The sequence below is a fragment of the Lampetra fluviatilis genome, chromosome 5 (genome assembly GCF_964198595.1).
Source record: "Lampetra fluviatilis chromosome 5, kcLamFluv1.1, whole genome shotgun sequence".
Classification (NCBI taxonomy): domain Eukaryota; kingdom Metazoa; phylum Chordata; class Hyperoartia; order Petromyzontiformes; family Petromyzontidae; genus Lampetra; species Lampetra fluviatilis.
In genome coordinates, this window is record NC_136279.1 from 8,855,834 (window position 1) to 8,875,137 (window position 19,304).

The 19,304-nt window shown below is 50.5% G+C and overlaps 1 protein-coding gene across 1 annotated transcript; it reads right to left on the bottom strand.

The window, feature by feature from the left end:
• Window positions 1–7,475: 7,475 nt before the first annotated feature.
• On the bottom strand, window positions 7,476–13,449 carry LOC144932511 (uncharacterized). Its single transcript, XM_078856667.1, has 4 exons — window positions 13,339–13,449; window positions 10,976–11,482; window positions 10,066–10,284; window positions 7,476–9,574 (listed from the first exon to the last, which is right to left on the bottom strand). Exons 2-4 carry the CDS (start codon window positions 11,454–11,456, stop codon window positions 9,216–9,218), a joined length of 1,059 nt encoding a protein of 352 aa, XP_078712793.1. The 5' UTR covers window positions 11,457–11,482; window positions 13,339–13,449; the 3' UTR covers window positions 7,476–9,215.
• Window positions 13,450–19,304: the final 5,855 nt, after the last annotated feature.

The following is a 19,304-nucleotide window of genomic DNA, read 5'->3' on the forward strand; positions in this document are numbered from 1 at the left end:
CCCACACCGCACACACAAATACACACCCCTCCCCCACTGCACACACACACCCACACCCCTCCCCCACCACACACACACACCCCTCCCCCACCACACACACACACCCCTCCCCCACCACACACACACACCCCTCTCACACCACACACACCCCTCCCCCACCGCACACACACACCCCTCCCCCACCGCACACACACACACCCCTCCCACACCGCACACACACACACACCCCTCTCACACCGCACACACACACCCCTCCCCCACCGCACACATACACACCCCTCCCACACCACACACGCACATCCCTCCCCCACCACACACACCTCTCCCCCACCGCACACACACACACCCACACCCCTCCCCCACCACACACACACACCCCTCCCCCACCACATACACACACACCCCTCCCACACCACACACACACCCACACCCCTCCCCCACCACACATACACACCCCTCCCCCACCACACACACACACCCCTCCCCCACCACACACACACACCCCACCCCCACCACACACACACAGGTATCTAGGAGTGACGCGACACTGGAAATCCCCGGCTCAAGCCGCTGTGATGCGGAGTCCAGAAGCCTCGCGGCACGGTGACATGAATGGCATGTAATATGAGCCCCCCCCCCGTCTCTCTGTGTCTCCGAGGATGCCTGTCGGTGTCTCTATCTCCCTACTGGACATTTGTGAAAAATACAACTTCATAGCTCATCGGGTTCCACCAGTATAAATACGGATTGTGATTCTCTCCGGGTCGATGTTCAGTTGCTGTCCCCTCTGAATGCGTTTCTCCCTGTGCGGCTCACGTCCCTTTACTGTCTGCCTGCCTCCGTCTCTCTCTCTCGCCGTGTCTGTGTGTGTGTCTTGGACACGTGACTCTGTTCCCTCTCGACGTCCCCGTGTCCGCCTCTGCGTCTCCCAGTGCGCGTTTCAGTCTCCTCCACACAGACAACACATTCCTGTTGACGCCACGAATGCCCGCCACCTTAACGAACAAAGAACACCCCCCCCCTGTCTAAGCCACTCGCACAAAGACAAAGATCCCCCCCCCCCCAGTATAGCCTCCACAGACTGCTTGGGCAAGTGCTGCTAGCGAGCACCTATGAAGGCCGGAACAGAACATGCAGGGATGGGTAGACGCCCGGCCGCCTTTGTCTCCCAAGTGGCGATGTTTACACACGGCCCCACCAGGTACTCATTTTGAGGCTGAGTCGACCTATGGGAGGCCCAGAACTGTTTCAGATAATCGTCACTGGTGTTGGCTGTGAGCGCAGCGCGCTTACCGCTGCAATCAAGCTCCCATCCCAAAGACAAAGATCCCCCGTACAGCCTTTAGCAGACTGTTAGTGGCAAGTGCTGTCAGCGAGCACCCATGGAGACCGCACAACGCGGGTGGTGATTTGAGCGCCCACGCCCGGCCGTCTTTGTTTCCCCGGTGCTTATGTACACGCACCGCACAAAGGACTAATTTAAAGCTGAGTCGACCTAGAGGAGGCCCAATACCAGCTCTGATATCTTTCGCCATCACTGTTGGCAGTGGTGTGAAAATCAAACCGAGGATTGCCAGATACGTAGCCCGGTGCGCTAACCACTGCGCCACCGCTCCACTCAATACACATATATGTCCATAATACAGGTTTTTTGAGGGGTTCAATCGCGTAAATTTAAATGTGTTAAACTGACACATACATGTGACATTCTCAACATACACGCGCACAACGATACATGTATGCACACAGACAGCATATGATCAAATGACAAAGATCCCCCGAATAGCCTTTACAGACTGTTGGGGCAAGTGCTGTTAGCGAGCACCTATGCAAGCGGCACACGAGAGGGTGGGTGGCCAACACCACGCCCGACCGCCTTTGTCTCCCGAGTGGTGGATGTTTAGACAAGGCGCCAGGTACTCAAATATTTGAGGATGAATCGACCTAGGGGAGGCCCAGGACCGGTTCAGATAATCGTCACTGGGGTTGGTCGTGATCGGGGAATCGAACTCGCGTGGCCGGGTTCGTAGCGCAGCGAGTTAACTGCTACACCACCGCTCCCCACACATTCAGTCGTCACACAATGTTCAGAACGGAATGTATTCTCGTACATGCACACGTATTCGGTATTTAAAAAATATATATTTTCGGATTTAAACTTTGAATTCGCCACACACGGCACAGCCAATTAGTCCACGTGTCGGTATAACAACACTGGAGTGACTTTACTGGAGCTCAGCTATGACTATTCGTGGATTTAAGTAATCGATTACTCTATCGATTAATTATCGATTTGATTGCCCAACGAAACGGGATAACACGAAAACCATTGGTGGTGGTGTCGGGGGGGGGGGGTAAGTCTCACCTCAACCCGTGCTCAAGTGTGCCGCTGGACGGGCGGTTATAGCTGGAATCGAACCCATTTCCTCCAAGGTCAGTGTCTCCGACTCGGAATTCCATTCCAGTCGTTGCGCGCCCATTCGCCACTACAAATAGAGCAGTTGTTATCCAATTACAGAGACCCCATACAAATAATTAAAATGAATTGGAGAGGAGATTAAACGTGAAAAATACATCCTCTTAGGTTTTTTCGGTAAAGTCACGTAGGTAAAAAATAAAATAAAATTAATAAAAGTAAAATAAAAAATCACGACGTTTCGGAGGCAACACAAGCTTCCGTCTTCAGGTGGAACCGTCACAGCACGATTGCTGTATCAAGTAAAGATAAATTCCAAGAGACCCAACCATGTATATACTGGTTGAAACGTCGTGATTTTTTTACTTTTATTAATTTTAATTTTTACCTACGTGACTTTACCGAAAAAAACTAAGAGTATGAATCCTTGCAGCCACGAAAGCTTCAAATCTAGAAGTGAAAAACCCAATTGTTGACCTTTCCGACACTTTTCACTGCTCTCGTTGCTTGTTTGTTGTAACTTTCCGACGTCCCTTAACAAAGAGCTCCATGGCTCATGGGATTCCTCCAGGATAAGTAAAGATTCCGATTGTGTTTGAAAGCCTCTCTACGCGTCTCCAACCAATCTAAATGGAACCTTGCTCTGCGTTCTCCAGATTAATAAGGCGCATTCGTGCCACGTATTTTACATCACGAGTTGGAGGCGCGTCCTTTTAAATTCGGCAGGTGTGTGCGTGTGTTATCACAATGGATTAACTTTACTGATACCGGGCACACGTTTGGGCTGGGTATTACTTTTCGACGGTTATTATAATCCGGGAACACGGTAAATTTTCTATTTTTTGGAGATAACTGACATTTTCTGCCAAGCGCTGTGACTTAATTTCTCTCTAGGTGGCTGTGTGTTTATGGTCAGTGTGTGTTTAACCTTTTCAACGGGGGTTTCACGGTAAATCCCCCAGCATACCAATCGCAAGTTTGCATCGCTACGTCAGTAGAAGCTGAAAAAAAATGGAAAGGTGTTGAAAAAAACATGTTGAAACATGCCTGCAATTGCAGCGCCCTGAGCAAGGCGTTGCGGATCAGGGGGGCAGGCAATCAGCGGCGGCGACTTGCGGCTCGAAATTTAGTGGAGGCGTCGCAGTCAAGCCGAGTGCGTTGCTGGCCCATGCACGTGCAAATTTTATTCCTGAAATCCGGAGCTTCATTTCAGCCGGAACGGTCCACGAACGCCGTTCTCGGGACTATTTTTTGCCACGACACGTTTGTCTCGCGGTGTTTTGTCCTGAATAATCGATATTCATCGATTAAAAAGCCAGGCTGCTGTGCGAGGGTCGGTGATGTCCCGCGCGGCTGAGCTCTGAGTCACACATTGTGGTCCACATTCCTGCGCGATGCAGTGACGAGACATATTGGGGTCCGGAATGTCCTCCAGGGTCGCCAACTACCCCACCCCGACCTCCACCCACCCCGACCTCCACCCACCCCGACCTCCACCCACCCCGACCTCCACCCACTGCTCATGCGGTGCCGGCACCGCCCCACCAAACTTTTTAGACACCATAAAATACTGCAGGTTGCTTCGCCCCCCCCCTCCCTCCTCATCGGGAGGGGCCCCTAGAAGCCTCGCACGCTCCTGTGCCCTTGCTCCGGTGACTCGCACATCACGATCACACGCATCCGTACCCCGGCACCCACCTCCGGCTAGCACGGTCGGCTACGTACGGTGCGAAAGAAGTTCAACAAACATACATGCCGTAGATGCACCGTCGAGAATGTGCCGCCGCATGTCTCGTGTCACCGTCTCGCTCGTCGAGGGTTCGACTCTGCCTCGATTGGAGAGCGCCACGGAGGCCACCGCTGTCCACTTCCACGTGATGAGCCACTTCGTCGAGCTGTCATTTGTGGGCAGGTCGCTTGTGAAAAAAAGCCATATTGGGGCCGTCCATAAATGACGTCACGCACCTAGGGGGGGGGGGTCAGACATTTGTGACGATGTGTGACGATGGGGGGGGGGGTGAGAAATGTGACGTCGCATCAAAAGGCGCAAATTTTAATAAATATAGGCAACACGTTCTACTTAATTAAATACTTTTTAATAAATGTTTTCTCCTACAACATCAGAGTGCAACGCCACATTAAATACGCACTACAATGACAATAGTTTAAAGCGATTTGAAGCAGGTTTTATATATTTGGGGGGGGGTGGCAGAGCTTTGTGACGTCATATTTGAGGGGGGGGGGCTGACTTTTTGTGACGCCGTATAACGAAGGGGGGGGGGGGGAGTAAAAAATCGTCCAAAATCGCGTGACGTCATTTATGGACGACCCCATAGCTCAGTGGGCCCTAGCTGGTAAGATAAAAAATACAATTGTGATTAGTATTATCGCTTTCGTACGGTCTCGTTTGTACCGCCTCGTATGTAATGGCAAAGGCCGTGTTGCCGTCTTGTCTGCACTCTCTCGTGTTGTCTCTACTGTTTGTGCTGTCCAGTCTCGCGACTGTCTCCTTTGTACTTGCGTCACGTCTTGTGTTTCCTCTCTCATCCATAACGTCTGGCGCAATGACACAATAAACGCGAAGGGGAAAAAAGAATACTGTCCCAGCCTCGCTGGCGTGTGCGGCTTGGGGAGATATTTTGGTCACTTTGTGTGTAATTCGGGTGCAATACCTGTCACGTGCATTGAGCAACTTGTTTTTGTCGGCGCTTGCGAGAGCCTTGCATCATAACCAGCTGCAACAGCGGTGTAATGAGTCAGCGCTATGAACTTGCAATGCACAGGTCACCGATTCCATAAAAAAATTCCGGCGGGGCGGTTGAAACAATGGAAAAGTTTCTCCCCCCCCCCCTCCCCCATGTCACCGCCCTCCCGACGCTTATTATCTGAACCGGTCCTGGGCCTCCTCTAGGTCGCCTCGGTCTCAAATGGTGCAGTGATGTAAACAGCAGCACTGAGGAGATAAAATCGACCAGGCGTGGTGTTAGCCACCCACCCCCTCGTGTGCCGTTCTGCCCTTCATGATGTCCTCGCACTGACAGCGCTTGTGTAATGGCAGGGTGCCACCTGCCGGCCTGGAAGGGTAATCACGGATATGGGCAAGGTTATGTAACAACTAATCAGAAGGGGGCGTGTCTGGGTTAAAGGTCAAAGATGGGGTTAGTCGGGAAGCTCCGGGAACCTGCTCGAAGGTTCTGGAAGGGGGCGTGGCCAGAGGCGGGGCCTGGCTACGCCGAGAGGTCTAGAAGTGGGATGGAACCAGAGGTTCAGGGTTGTTGCGGCGGGGTCGCGGGTCCTGGCTGCGCCACTGCTCGCCGTCATCTCTCTCCGACTTCCGGCCGCGTGGAAGATCCTCTGCACGGCTCCCAGCGCCGTCATCGTCACACCAGTCAGCCAGCTGTGTGGTTGGATGTAGGCGATGGGACTATGTAGAGAGGTCGGCTGTGCGTGGCTAGAGACGTGTATATATGTATCGGCCTGCGTTGTGCCCAGTGTGAGAATAAATAAGAAGCTCTCTAACACGACGCGTCTCGGAAGTCGCTCATTACACGTGCGTGTATCAAGGCCGTAGCCATGGAGTCAACATTGGGGGGGACCACACGTCCAGTGGGTCTGGGGGTCCCCCCCGCCCCAGAAAAAAAAAATCTAAATTTGAAAACGAATTTCCTGCCATTTTCTGCCTAAAATATAAAAAAAAATTCACCAACACATAGGATTGACTTTTATTTTTTTATTTTTTACAATAATGTCTAATAGTGTATTGTATTACATTGCTCTGTTTTTTCTTTTTTACCTTTTCTTGTTTCCTTGTATGTAATAACAGAGATTGGGGATTAATAAAATACAACCATAACCACAATTATATCAACAAATCTATTTTATAGCAATAGTTTGGGGGGGAGGGGACATTTTGAGCATATTTGAATATTAGGGGGGGGGATGTGTCCCCCCCCAATATATATTATAATTACGGTCTTGGTGTGTATGTAGAACTTCCTTCGCACAGTACGTAACCAACCGTGCTAATCGGTGGTGCGGGGCGGGGGGACCAAAAGACTAAACACAAACAGCAGATTGAAAGGATTTTAAAGCGCATCGCTCCAGTGGGTTCCTTATAGTATTTGCTCCAGCACGCTGTTAAGGCTGTGGGGGGGGGGCTACTGGGGGGTGCGGGGGGCTGTTCTTTTAAGCCGCAGGGGTGGGGAACCTTTTTTCTGCCAAGGGCCATTTGGATATTTATAACATCATTCGCGGGCCATACAAAATTATCAACTTAAAAATGTGCCTGTTATATTTGATCAAACATTTGATTAACTCACCCCTTAATGGTATTGATGATGTTGCTGCTACTCGCAACTTCTTTTTCCAGGCTTGCTCCTAGATGTATTGAATTTCGAGTCCCGCCAGCGGTTGCCTTGGCAGGGCCACACTAAATGATTTCGCGGGCCTTATACGGCCCGCGGGCCGGACGTCCCCCACCCCTGGGTTTAAGGGCACGGGAAGGGTGCGGGGCTGCTTGCGTCACCTTAGGAATGCGGATTCGGTCGTGCGCGTCAAGAGGTCACGTGCGGGGGAATCACCGAGCGCGTGCTCACGCGCGCGCACCACGTGCTGCTCACGCGCGCGCACCACGTGAGGACAGCCACGTGTCTCACCCACCTGGCAATCTTCCCATCGGCATCAGGGCCACTGATTTATCAGGGTGTACTTTCGCGGACCAACACAACTCTACGGACACCGCCTCCTCTCTCTCTCTGGTAGAGTTGGGGGGATGGGGGGGGGGCTTCAGGACGACCGCAATTCCTTTCAGGACAATATAATTACTGTGGAGGCATTATGTTGAGTTTGGTCAGGGCAGCACAGCGATAAGGGATGATAACCGATGAACGCAGATGGAGCGATAAGATCAGAGCTCACGGGCAGAAAAATCTAGGCGGCTTTTTGGCATCGCAGCCATGATTGAAGGGAGGTCTTCAGACATCAATGGATAGATCATAGCTGATGACGTATTTGTGAAATTCGATTCGCTCTAAATTTGGTGAGGAATTTTGAACGTGTATCCGTTTTGTGCAACTTTTATTTATATGTTTCAACAGTCAACACATAACCATCCGTGACAATTACAAAAATACATATTTTACATTCCAAAAAAAGTATTGCATGCACACGTCATGTGACGCGTGTGCACACGCAGCTCTTGTACAGGGCACCGTGATGTAAAGTTTAAAAATACTCTTACTATAAAAACACTGTGGCGTCAACAAAAATGTGGAGGGACTGCATTAACCAGTCCCCCAGTATTTGACATTAGCGGTACATTACGCTCTGCTCCAGAAATGTTTCTCTAAAAATCTTAGCAACGCAATTTTGTCGTTATTTTTGTTCACATCAACACTCTTCTGGGAACCGTTTTGACAAACCGTATCCTAATTGATCCTTATTGGTCCTTATTTTGTCCATATTTTTTTGTATAAAGCTCTCATTGGATTGATTATAAGTACATAGGGTGCAATAAACATAGTGATGGAATAATAAAAAAAGGAATTACCCTTTCTGCCAATATGACGGGAGGTGTTAAGAGGTTCAAACACCAAATGGACACCGATTACAAGGCATCCAGTCTGCGTTAACCACACATACTTGCGGTAAACCGTTCAAACAAATATACTTCGGTAATGTATGCATTGCCCTTGAAACTGATTGGCCTATACAACAACATGGATTATTATAATAGGTGTATCACACGCTCGAGTTGCAATGCCTTCTGCTAGTAATTCCTAACTCCAAGCCAGCACAGTAACATTCTGGAAAACATCGAGAGCCCTGGTAGTAGGAGAGACTTGTGAATACTGCTGACATATTTCCATTCTCTCTTCACGTGAATCACATCCTTGTCATCGACGAAGCTTCTTCAAATCGGGGATTTTTGTAACATTTTAGATGGCACGGTGGTCGCTGTTCGTAACTACACCGCACTCTTCTGCACCTTATAGCAGGGCAAATGGTCTGAAATGTTCAGCGATTAAGGTTTCAGTCGTGAGGAGGTGTTTGTTAATAATGTCGGTTTATTAAAGTTATTCACTGTTATGTTGTCCCCAAAACAGTTTGTGGCATGCGGTAACCTTAATGTGTGTCCTCTGTTACAAGCTATGCCTCAATTTACGGAATGTAATTAAATGAATCATACCTTATCGTCACCACTCGTCGTGAAATTATTAAGCCCTCTCCAGTTGATTCAATTCATGCGATGAGTGTTCTATATTGGATAATTTAGAGGGCTTCAATCGACGGCCTTGAAAAACTCCGGCTACAGCTTATAAAGCTGTCATCTCTTTCCCAAAATTGTTTTTGTGCAGTTTGCCCTACTGGCGTCATGTCATGGGATGAAGTGTCCATTCCCAGCTCTTCGGAGAACAGAGCATCATCCTGTGTTAGAGAACGGCCCACAGAAGCACGTTATGCGGAACTACCGCCAGGAGCCACAGCTTCACTACACGCATGGCGATCAAACCACTTTTTTTTTATTCTGAGAGACCCAGAATTATTCAACAAATCAACTTTAAGATGGCAATGTTTGTGCAGTCATTGGAAACTGGGCCAGGACCGTCAACTCACTGAACTGAAGAACCCAATTTTATCATGGTTGGGCAGCTGACAACATGGATTTAACTGCAACATCTCTTTGGTTGCTATATCAATGTTTCTGAGCCCTGAGCCCCTTTCAGTGGAAGACCTGCTCAAACTTGTTTTTTGACTACATGACCATTTAAAAGGCCCTTCCCATCTTGTTCGACCACGTTCAGTCCGCCGTTTTTCTTCGTAACGATGGACCGTGTATTCTCACCGACCCTCCTTGCGATGTTCTTCTTGCGCAAACCCGGAGCAGCAGCTTCTTCACGTGTTTCTCCATCCTGCTCCCCTGCTTCGTCTTCTTCCCGCCTTGCTTCCTGCGCCCGTGTCGCTGCTTGCCCACATTATCTACGGCACTGAGCAGAAGCTTCCGGATGTAGGCGTTCACCTCTGGCTTGTGGCGGGCCAGGCACGGCGGAACCAGGTGACGAACACTGTCCACGAATTGTAGGGTCGCGGCGTTGCATGGGCCCTCCGGCTGGGGCGGCAGATTAAGCGACGACGATGGAGGCTCGGCACCATCGTCCCCTGCGGAAGGAAAAGGGATGTAAAGTGTGTTGTTCCGCCGTCAACTGTTGTTCTGGATAACCCTTAACAGGATGGACTTTCTTTTTTTACTTTACTTATTTCGCACCGCACGTAGCCAACTGTGCTAATTGGAGGTGTGGGGTCGTGTCAATTTGCAGCCAGGCAATCGAGTCCGTCTGGGTTGGCAACTCAAAAAATATTTCCATACCTGGCAAGACCGTGTCAGCATACCTCTCGCTATACTACCGGTCGGTCATGTGCCATCCCGTGGAATTTAGCGTCTCATTCAAATGGCGAACGTTTCTATCGTTTCCTACTGCTGCAATGGGAGAATGAACTGGCAACCTCTTCATCATTGCATCAGACCAGATTGTGAACGCGCGTCCAACCCGGAGCACTCTCCGACTAGGGCATTGATCTACGGTTGCCGCTCAAATCATACGTCCGTACGAAAAGCGTGAGCGAGAGAGCAGTCGTCACGAGCAGCTCACCTGCCGGCCTCGTGTCCCCATGCTCGCGACTCCGCGCGGACGCCCGTCGCTGGCGGCAGGACCAGCAGAGCGCGTCGTGCGTGGAGGCCCCGGGCAACAGCTCCGTGGAGCCCAGACTGGAGCAGTCGGTGTGCGGGCGGCACGTGGCATCCGCCGATGCCTCGGGGGAGAAGAATCCCCCAGGACACGGGGCGCAGTGCGTGTCTTCGTGCGGGGATCCTGCGGAACACGGAGATGCGTGACGAGAAGAGTGTGAGACGGGGGGCACGGGCAGACAGAGAGAGAAAGATGTAGAGATGCGTAGAGAGAGAGAGAGAGATGAGCGAATAGGTATAGATTGGAGCTCGGAGATAGCTAGGCGATAGGAAAGTGGAGCTAAGATGCCCTGACTTGACGAGCACTGGTAGTGGGGCATAGTAAATACATGTACGAATAAATGATCATCAAACGAATGCATGTAGGAACCAATTTCTGAGTGGGGTAGAAAGCTCGTGCTGTGCATGAGGAAGCTCCATCCCGATGGGCACTGGTGATTGGAGCAAACAGAACAAATGAAATCATGCGCAAATTATTTAACCTCTGCACGAATGAATGGGTAATTAGCACTCGTGCCTTTAGCGAGGACATCTTACCCGTGCATGCACGAGCCGTTTGATATGCAGAACGAGTTACTACAATGAATGAAGAATGCATGAATGGGCGTTTGTGCCTTTTGTTTCCCCTTGTCCATCGCAGGGATTTGGTGACGGGGGGCGTCACGCGGAAAGAATTGTCATCGATTCAATTAATTAAATGAGATACAATAATTGAGCAGCGACTTGGTACGAGTGAATCGATCGCAGAATGAATCGCAACAAACACACGTGGCGCGCGCGCGCGTGCGTGCGGTGTAGCCACCCCCCGTGCTTGCCTTTGGTGACGACGCCGTGCCCCGCCGCGCAGCTGCTGTGCCGCACGCAGAACTCGTTGAGCAGGAAGGTGCCCGGCTCGCACTCGCACACGCGGTCGTGCGTGGGGCTGCATTCCTTCGCGAGCCGCTGCCCTTCCTTGCACGGCGGGCCGCAGTAGCGACACCGGTCCAGGGAGTTGGAGAACTGCGTGTAGTGGCGCGGCGGGCACGGCGTGCAACGTGCCTCCACGTCGTCCGCGTCCTCCAGGAGGAGCTGCTGCCCCTGCTGCTCCTGCTGCTCCTCGCTGGCCTTCGTGGAGCACGGCAGCGAGACGTGGTGGCCCGGGGGACACAGCCCGCACGGCTGGGATGGAGAAGGCATCTTCGCGCCGTCTGCCGACACCGTCGGCGCCGCTAACGCCCCCGTCATCACCACCAGCGTTATCGTCATCGTCGTCGACATTGCTATCGCCATGACGGTGGTCATCGTCATCATCATCATTGTCGCTGGCGTAGCCCTGATGCGATCTGCGAAGGGGGGGGGGGTGGGAGGAGTGCACGTCTGTGTTTAAGCGCAGGTGAGGGATGTCGTGCGTAGCGTTACATCGTTGGTGCGTCGTCACGCGACCGTGAGAGGTGGCCATGGATTGGGGAGGTCTTCATTTCCGCGGAGGATCGAGCGTGGCTGACGACAACGATGATTATGTTGAGATCAGCAGGGAGTATCGCCGAACATTCGATCGGCACCGGTGTGATCACCACAATTGTTCGGCAGGCGCAACGAAACGAAGGGAAAACTACCGAGTTCAAACGCGAGTTCACAGACAATGGGGATTAACAATGAAACAAATGATCCATTCTTCTGGAATCTACTCGACACAATCGGATCGTGGTGGGGGGCGGGGATGCGAGGACGGGGGTGTTGGGACATCGGGGGAGGGGAGAGGGGGGATACGATACGGGGAATGTTGGGTGGAGTGCGAAGTTGCATGCTGAGTGGATAATGGCACCACCACAGTGCCACATCCTGCCGCACAGACACATCAGCAGGGAACTCGAGCCAAGCCCAGGGGCAGTGTAACAATCTACTTAGGCGTTCCTCGGCGAACCGCTAAAATCTTACGTTCCAATCATGGGTCCCACTCTTGATCAATTGAACGATTATTTCTACATTTGAAGCTTTCGTGACTGCAAGGATTCATACTCTTAGTTTTTTCGGTAAAGTCACGTAGGTAAAAAAAATGAAATAAAAATTAATAAAACATTAATAATAATAATAAAACGATTATTGTTGATTTCTCAAGAAGTGCTACTCGTTTTATCGAACACCCCCCCCCGCCCCCCAGTGGGGGGTGGTGTGAAGGCCGAGTCGTCCCGACTTGGTTTTAATCGATTTCTGTGCACGCCAAAAAGGCGGCAGACGCCACTCATGTGAACCGCGGCAGGGGAGGTCGAACTCGGGCCGCCGCCGTCTGCGGCCACGCACTGCGCGCGCTGCAGCCGCACGCTCGATGTGCCCCAAGACAAAGATCCCCCAAACCCGTTTCGCTCGTGACGGGACTGTTGGGGCAAGCGCTGTGAGCGAGCAGCACCTACGGAAGGCCGGCACGACACGACGAAGGGGGTGGGGGGGGGGTGGCGACACCACGTCCGGCCGCCTTTGTCTCTCCCGGTGGTGACGTTTACACGCCGCACCAGCTACTGATTTGAGGCCGAGTCGACTGAGGGGAGGCCCAGGCACACACACAGTCGCACACCCTCGCAATGAAATAATCTAAATGATCCCACACAAAACGAAGATTTCCCCGTGGATCTTTACAAACGTGTAAGGGGGGGAGGTGCAAGTGCTGTTAGCGAACACCTGCATACCTTCACGTACCGTACGCATACGTACATGCATGTACGCATACGTACATGCATGTACGCATACGTACATGCATGCTCACACACTCGTGCTCAATTCTCGCGTACACACGAAGACGCGCGCATACACACACACAAACTCTCGTATACTGTAGACACAAAACAAATACACGCGCACAATGAGATCACTCACACAAAGACAAAGATTCCCCCCCCCCGTATAGTCTCCACAGACTATTGGGGCAAGTGCTGCTAGCGAGCACCTATGAAGGCCGGAAAGGTGCACGAGGAGGGGGTGGGTGGCCAGCACCACGACCGCCCGACCACCTTTGTTTACACACCACACGAGGAGCTCATTTGAGGCTTAATCGACCCAGGGGACGGCCAGGAACGGTTCAAACAATCGTCACTGGTTGCGTGTTGGCCGTGAGCGTATATCGAACTCGGGCCGGCCGGGTTCGTAGCGTTAGCTAACCGCAACAGATCCCCACTCCCCTCCCAAGGCGCACGACTTTACGCACCGAACAGCACGTCCACTGCTCCATCCTCGCCGCGTCCGTCTCTTACCGGCGCGAAGGCGGTGCCGGCCCCGGTCAACTTTGAAGTGTCACCCTTGGCTGTGCCGCTCGCTTCTCGCCAGCAGCAGCGAAGTAGCCGGCTCCTTTATACGTGTGTGATCAACCCCCGCGCCGACCGCCGTAAAAGCAGCCCCAAAGGGCGTGGGCGGCAGTGACGCGCGCGCGTTTTTGTGTTTGTGTGTGGGGGGGGTGGGGGGCGTCTGTGTGTCAAACACGTGGCTCCTGCCGTGGATCAATCTTGATTTCAAGCTGTCGTGACTGCAGGAATCTATACTCTTTGGTTCTTTCGGTAAAGTCACGTAGGTAGAATTTTTTTTAAATAGGTCACCAGTGATCTATTTTTTTTTCTACCTACGTGATCACTGGTGATCTATTATTGTTTCTACCTACGTGACTTTACCGAAAGAACCAAAGCGTATGTCTGTATGTGGATGTATGGAGAACTTCTTTTCGCGACCCACAGACGCTTCAAAGATTTGGACACGGCCCCCCAACCCCATTAACCAGGGCCGGATTGAGGTTCTTGTAGGCCCTGGGCACTTCTGTTTCGTTGACCTTCTAGAGTTGGTACTACTGCCCATGTTACACACTATACCGCCGCTCTTACTCCGCTTGTTTCACGCATACTTCGTCCAGCCGCTGGACAGATGTCGTTAATGATACCTTCATTATTTCGTCTGTGCCTTAATTCGATGGGAGCGCGCTGTGCGCCGTAGATAAGCCGAAAAAAAATAAAAATTTCGACTATTTTTTTACTATGATTATCATCGGATGGCGCGGCTTTAAAAGGATGCCGTTCGTTTTCATCGATAACATTTTAGATGTTCTGACAGGACGACCTCATCGCGAGCGCCATAATTCTTTACTTTTATTCAAGCTTAAATATTTGTTTGACTGGCATTCAAGAAGATATTTTGGTTACATTTTTTTATCATACAAACAAATAAAAATAAACATGGTCACATTGGTTTTCGTAGGCCCATTAAGTTTTCGGGTGGACGACGGGTTGTTGTGAGTTGTAATGTTGCCACATCATGCTCCCTGGATAAAAGCTGTCCGGATATGAAACTGCCTCCCTGAACACATTGTCGGAAAAATCAGCGATTCTGGTCTTCGGACATTCTAACGCCGGGCACGTGGACATGTCCTAACGTGACCACACGCCTTGTAGGGACTGAGTCTTTGAGTTGCAGTAAACCCATGATTATGCCGATTAGATGTACTAATGATGTCTGATATGGCTATTGTTCACAATTGCACCCAATAAGAACAATGTACAGTGTGGAGAACTTATTTTTCGCACCACAACAGAGGCTTCAAAGCTTTGAACACGTCCCTTATCAGCGAGCTATTCCCGGCCACGGCAAACAGCAGTGGGCGACTAACATTTCAACTTCAGAATCTTTATTCAGACTGGAGGAATCCGATGAGCTCCGAAGCGCTTTTTCACAGACGTCCAGTAGGGCGCGGGTCAGCAAGTTACAACGACAAACAAACGATTTAAGCGCAAAAAATATATATTATTTTAACGCAAGTCACGAAACTTAATCTAAAATATATAAGTGCAAATTGCCCCTGCGGCTCCGATAGGTAGACTTAAAAGGAGCACTGTACCTGGTGCGTTGTGTCAATATCGCCATTAGCGAGGCAAACACCAGCCAGGCCATTCCTGGTTTTCCTCTTCCTCCTGCAGTCGTCCTAGGGCTGCGAAGTGCTGCAGATCCTCGCCGCAGACTCTTCCTCCAAAAATCCGGGGACGATCCTGGACAGTCGTTCCCCACGAGTCGGTGTCGGCGTTGTGCTTCTGTCCCTGACACCGATTTGTACGCTCACCTTTGTTTAGCGAACGCCTCGACTGAGGTGGGAGAATATTAAACTCGTCGCCTCGAAGCTCGCGTGAGAGGACGTGAATGCTGGCGCGTATGTCTGTCTTTCCGACTGGTTTCGGATGATCTGCCGCAGGCAGATCATCCGAAAGGGTCTTGAGTTGTCTCTTCCTGTTATACTGACCGCACCTCAGCTCGGTGCGGTGTGGTGGGGGGTCACTGCTTGATAAACCTGCATCGTCTTGGTTTCGGGATATGATGTTGCGTTTCTTCTAACACCAATTTCTTCAGGCGACCGCAGGCTGCACTTGCAGATTCGAGGTGATTGGTGGATTTCTTCATTCTGTGAAAGGTTGCTTCCAAGGTACGAGCAATGTTCACCGTTCGTTCTCTAGTCTCACCATGAATCTGAATTGCCGACCCGGGGAACTGCTGAAGGATTACTTCTTGATGGAGGTAGTTCATCTTATGAGTGTTAAGCATCCGTCCCAATGGTTCATATTCCTCGGTAAATATGTCAAAAGGACTGCCCGCACATGTACAACCCCTTGTTTTTGCTCGTGATTTTGAGACGAAGCTTCCTGGGGCTACGCGTGACATCTCTGAGTATGGGAGACATATGACTCATTGGCAAGTGATCAGGTTGAGTCTGGTCACGCGGTGTTACGACGTAGATGCCGTGCATTTTTTGGTGACGTTGCCGCGTTGGGAATGGCGCACAAGCAAGTTTTCTAACATCAACACGAACGTCATGTGCTATGAAGAAGGGCCATTACCCGGACCGTCTATTAACGCAGTGTCATTTACCAAGGAGTGCTGCTCTGCGTGTGTACACAAGGAATTATAAAAACATTACCTGGAGTACAACATTCAGGGAACCCACGCGTTTGGACTCTTTCGGTTAACTCCGTGGTCTGGTCGTGCTCTCTCGTGCGTCTCATTTCACTTTTAGTTAACAATGAAATTAAATAAATGATTCAATCACCTCTGAAAAATCTTTTCAACCTTCCACATCCAGTGAACCTTAACCGTCCACCTCTGCTTCACAGTGATGGTGATTCGCCTGATACTTGTACACGAGTGATTCGTTATGTGTTGGTAAAAGCGACGTATTAAATTGTAAATACTTAGTTATTTGTTATTCAGTTGTTCGGCGTTAAATAAATCCCATCGCGGGAAATTATGCGTAAATAATAAAAAGTGTATTTAATTACGTAGAGCATGTAAATAATTGAATACATAGTTGCAGGGGGCGCTAACCACTGTGCCACTGCTCGACCCTGTGTGGTTAGTTGCACGCCAAAACGAATTCCTTGCTATTTGCATATTCAGGATGTAGAAGCCCCAAAATATGTATATAAATAACATAGAATTAAGCAATGACTCTAGTCCTTCACCCTGTTCTTAAGCCCTCTCGTTATCAGAGTAAAGCCATGGGGTGTGCCCTTAAAGCAGCCGAGTTTGAATGAAGCCGACTTTGCCGGCAATTGTTCATTGTACACCACGTGGTGGCGTGTTCATATTATTTATACTGGTAGGAACCTCCTGGTTACACCAGCCCACAGGGGATTATTGTGTCCGTCCGTCGTGCAGGGAGGGGCTGTGTGGGGAGGGGAGGGTGGGGAGGGGCTGGGTGGGGAGGGTGGGGCTGGGTGGGGGGTGGGAGGGGTGGGGCTGGGTGGGGAGGGGCTGGTCACCCGGTGGTGCCCTTATAAAACTCAACGTTTAACCTACTCACGCCGGCTTGTGCCCGCCCTCACAGTCGGGCATATTTGCGGAATACACCACGCCGCCGTTGACCCTGGTCATTGACCGAGCAACCCAACGTTCCTACCGGCTCCCTCCGCAGGAATGTGTTATTGTTGTGTCGCGGTGGCAAGATGTTATTTCAATCGCCTGGTACGCAATCCCGGACCCAAACGATTCCTGTATATTTTGAGTTTTCGTGTCTCTCCGTGTAGTCGCGTGGATTTTTCTCCGGGTCCTCTCGTTCTGCCCTCTACATTTAGAAACATGAATGTACATTATTTGGTTGCTATTATCAAGTGTGATCGGCTTTACCTGGTGCATAATAAAAGAAACAAGGACGCTTTGACAAAACAACACCCTATTATTTCTTTTCAAAAAAGGGTAAATACTAAATTTGTCAAATTTAAGCAAGCAATCATTTCTCATTCCTGTGTTTGGGTGGCCGTAGTGGCGCATTTGCCTCGTTAAACTTCTGGCCACGGCTAACATCAGTGGCGAGTGATATCTGAACCGTTCCTGATCCTGCTCTGCCTACCCCTTTCACCAACCCACACTGACCGGCGTGGTGAAGTACATTCAAGGAACCCGCATGTCACATGGCATAGGGGGGATTTTATATATATTAGTGGATTGACAAAGTGCTACAAATTAATTATTTGTAATTTCTGTTTTGAGAAATAAAACAAAAACAACATTTCTGAGTTAAAAAAAAATACTTTTGATCATAATCGTTGCTGCTACTCTACTCCCATTGTTACTGTTCCCGTGAACTTCACCAATTCATTCCTCCTCCCATGCTCAGGACAGTTTCGTCTCATCCGTACTGTCACAACCACAAGCGTACAATCCAGGTGAAAACAACACTTACCCAGATTTGAAGCTTTCGTGACTGCAAGGATTAATATTCTTAGGTTTTTTCGGTAAAGTCACGTAGGTAAAACATTAAAATTAATAAAAGTAAAATAAAATAAAAATCACGACGTTTCGGAGGCAACACAAGCTTCCGTCTTCAGGTGGAACCGTCACAGCCACGACAGCTGTATCAAGTAAATGAGAGATTACAAGAGCTACCACTCCGTATATATAATGGTTGGAGAGGGGGAAGGGCCAAGTACGGCACAATTTTTATTAAACCTAAGAATATGAACACTTACCCACTCAAACATGCACTCACCCACTCAGACATCCACCCACCCAATCACCCACCCACTCACCACACCACAGGTCACAACCATTTATATTTGTACTTCCTACCTCATGTCCTAAGCTATGAAAACCTTGCTTAATTCAAGAAAGATATCAACTCTGATCGATTACACCTAGAATCGTGCTGTTGTATTGCTGGCCGCTTGGCGTCTGGACACTAGGGCCTGCAGTGCTCAGCAACCGTGATGGATAGACAACAACAACCGCCGTTCACCACAAAGTGGCAGTGACATCACCACGGCCCTTGTGCCATGCTCGGTGCACTTTGATGCCACGTGAAGTGTCGAAGGGCCGCTGGCAGGAGGTCACGGAACAGATCCAGGTGCCAGGGGTTGACTAAGATGACTGGCAGATACACCAACTATTGGTCCCTACTGTGCCTAACTCTGTGTTTTTATCCGCCCGGCGCTCCGCTCGTTGTTGTTGACGGTCGCTTCTCTGCTGTCCGTTGTTGCTGGAGGGCGACTGCCTCCAACTCCCCGGCAGCATCCTTCACGAACCTCCTCCACAGCGGCCGATCTTGACACAGCTGGTACCGGTCATCGGAAAGTCCAATCAACTCCACATCCTTCTGTACCACATCAGTCCATCGCTTCTCTAGCCCGTGCCCGGATAATATGGATGGATACACGCTAATTGACTCAGCCCACGTGGCGCCTGAACGGGATGCATTGGTGGTGCGGTAATCACGAATAAAGATACATCTGTAAGACCCACATCACCTCGTTAGCAATACAAGTGTTAACCGTTTCCCGCAAACGAGTGTTGATTTTGCTTGTGTAGTGTTGTTCAACACGGTAGCACACACTCTGGACTGGGAGGTAACACTTTTATTTAACAACTTCCCCAGCGGATAACACTGAACGTAACTCGGGTTCTATAATAGGTGATGTGGCTCACTACGTGAGTAGCAAGTTAACTCGAGATGAAGACCCGTAGATGAAGAGACGCGGGACCCAGGCTTGATTCCACAGAAGAGCCAAGAACATTCTCGGGACTGCCCCTTGATGCTCCTGGGCGTGGCCTCACTCCGCTTTGGGTCACGCCCCCTTCGAGACCTTTCCCGAAGGATCTCGACCGAGCATCACATGCCCCACTCAGGCGACCACGTTCCCCCATGCCCTCTCT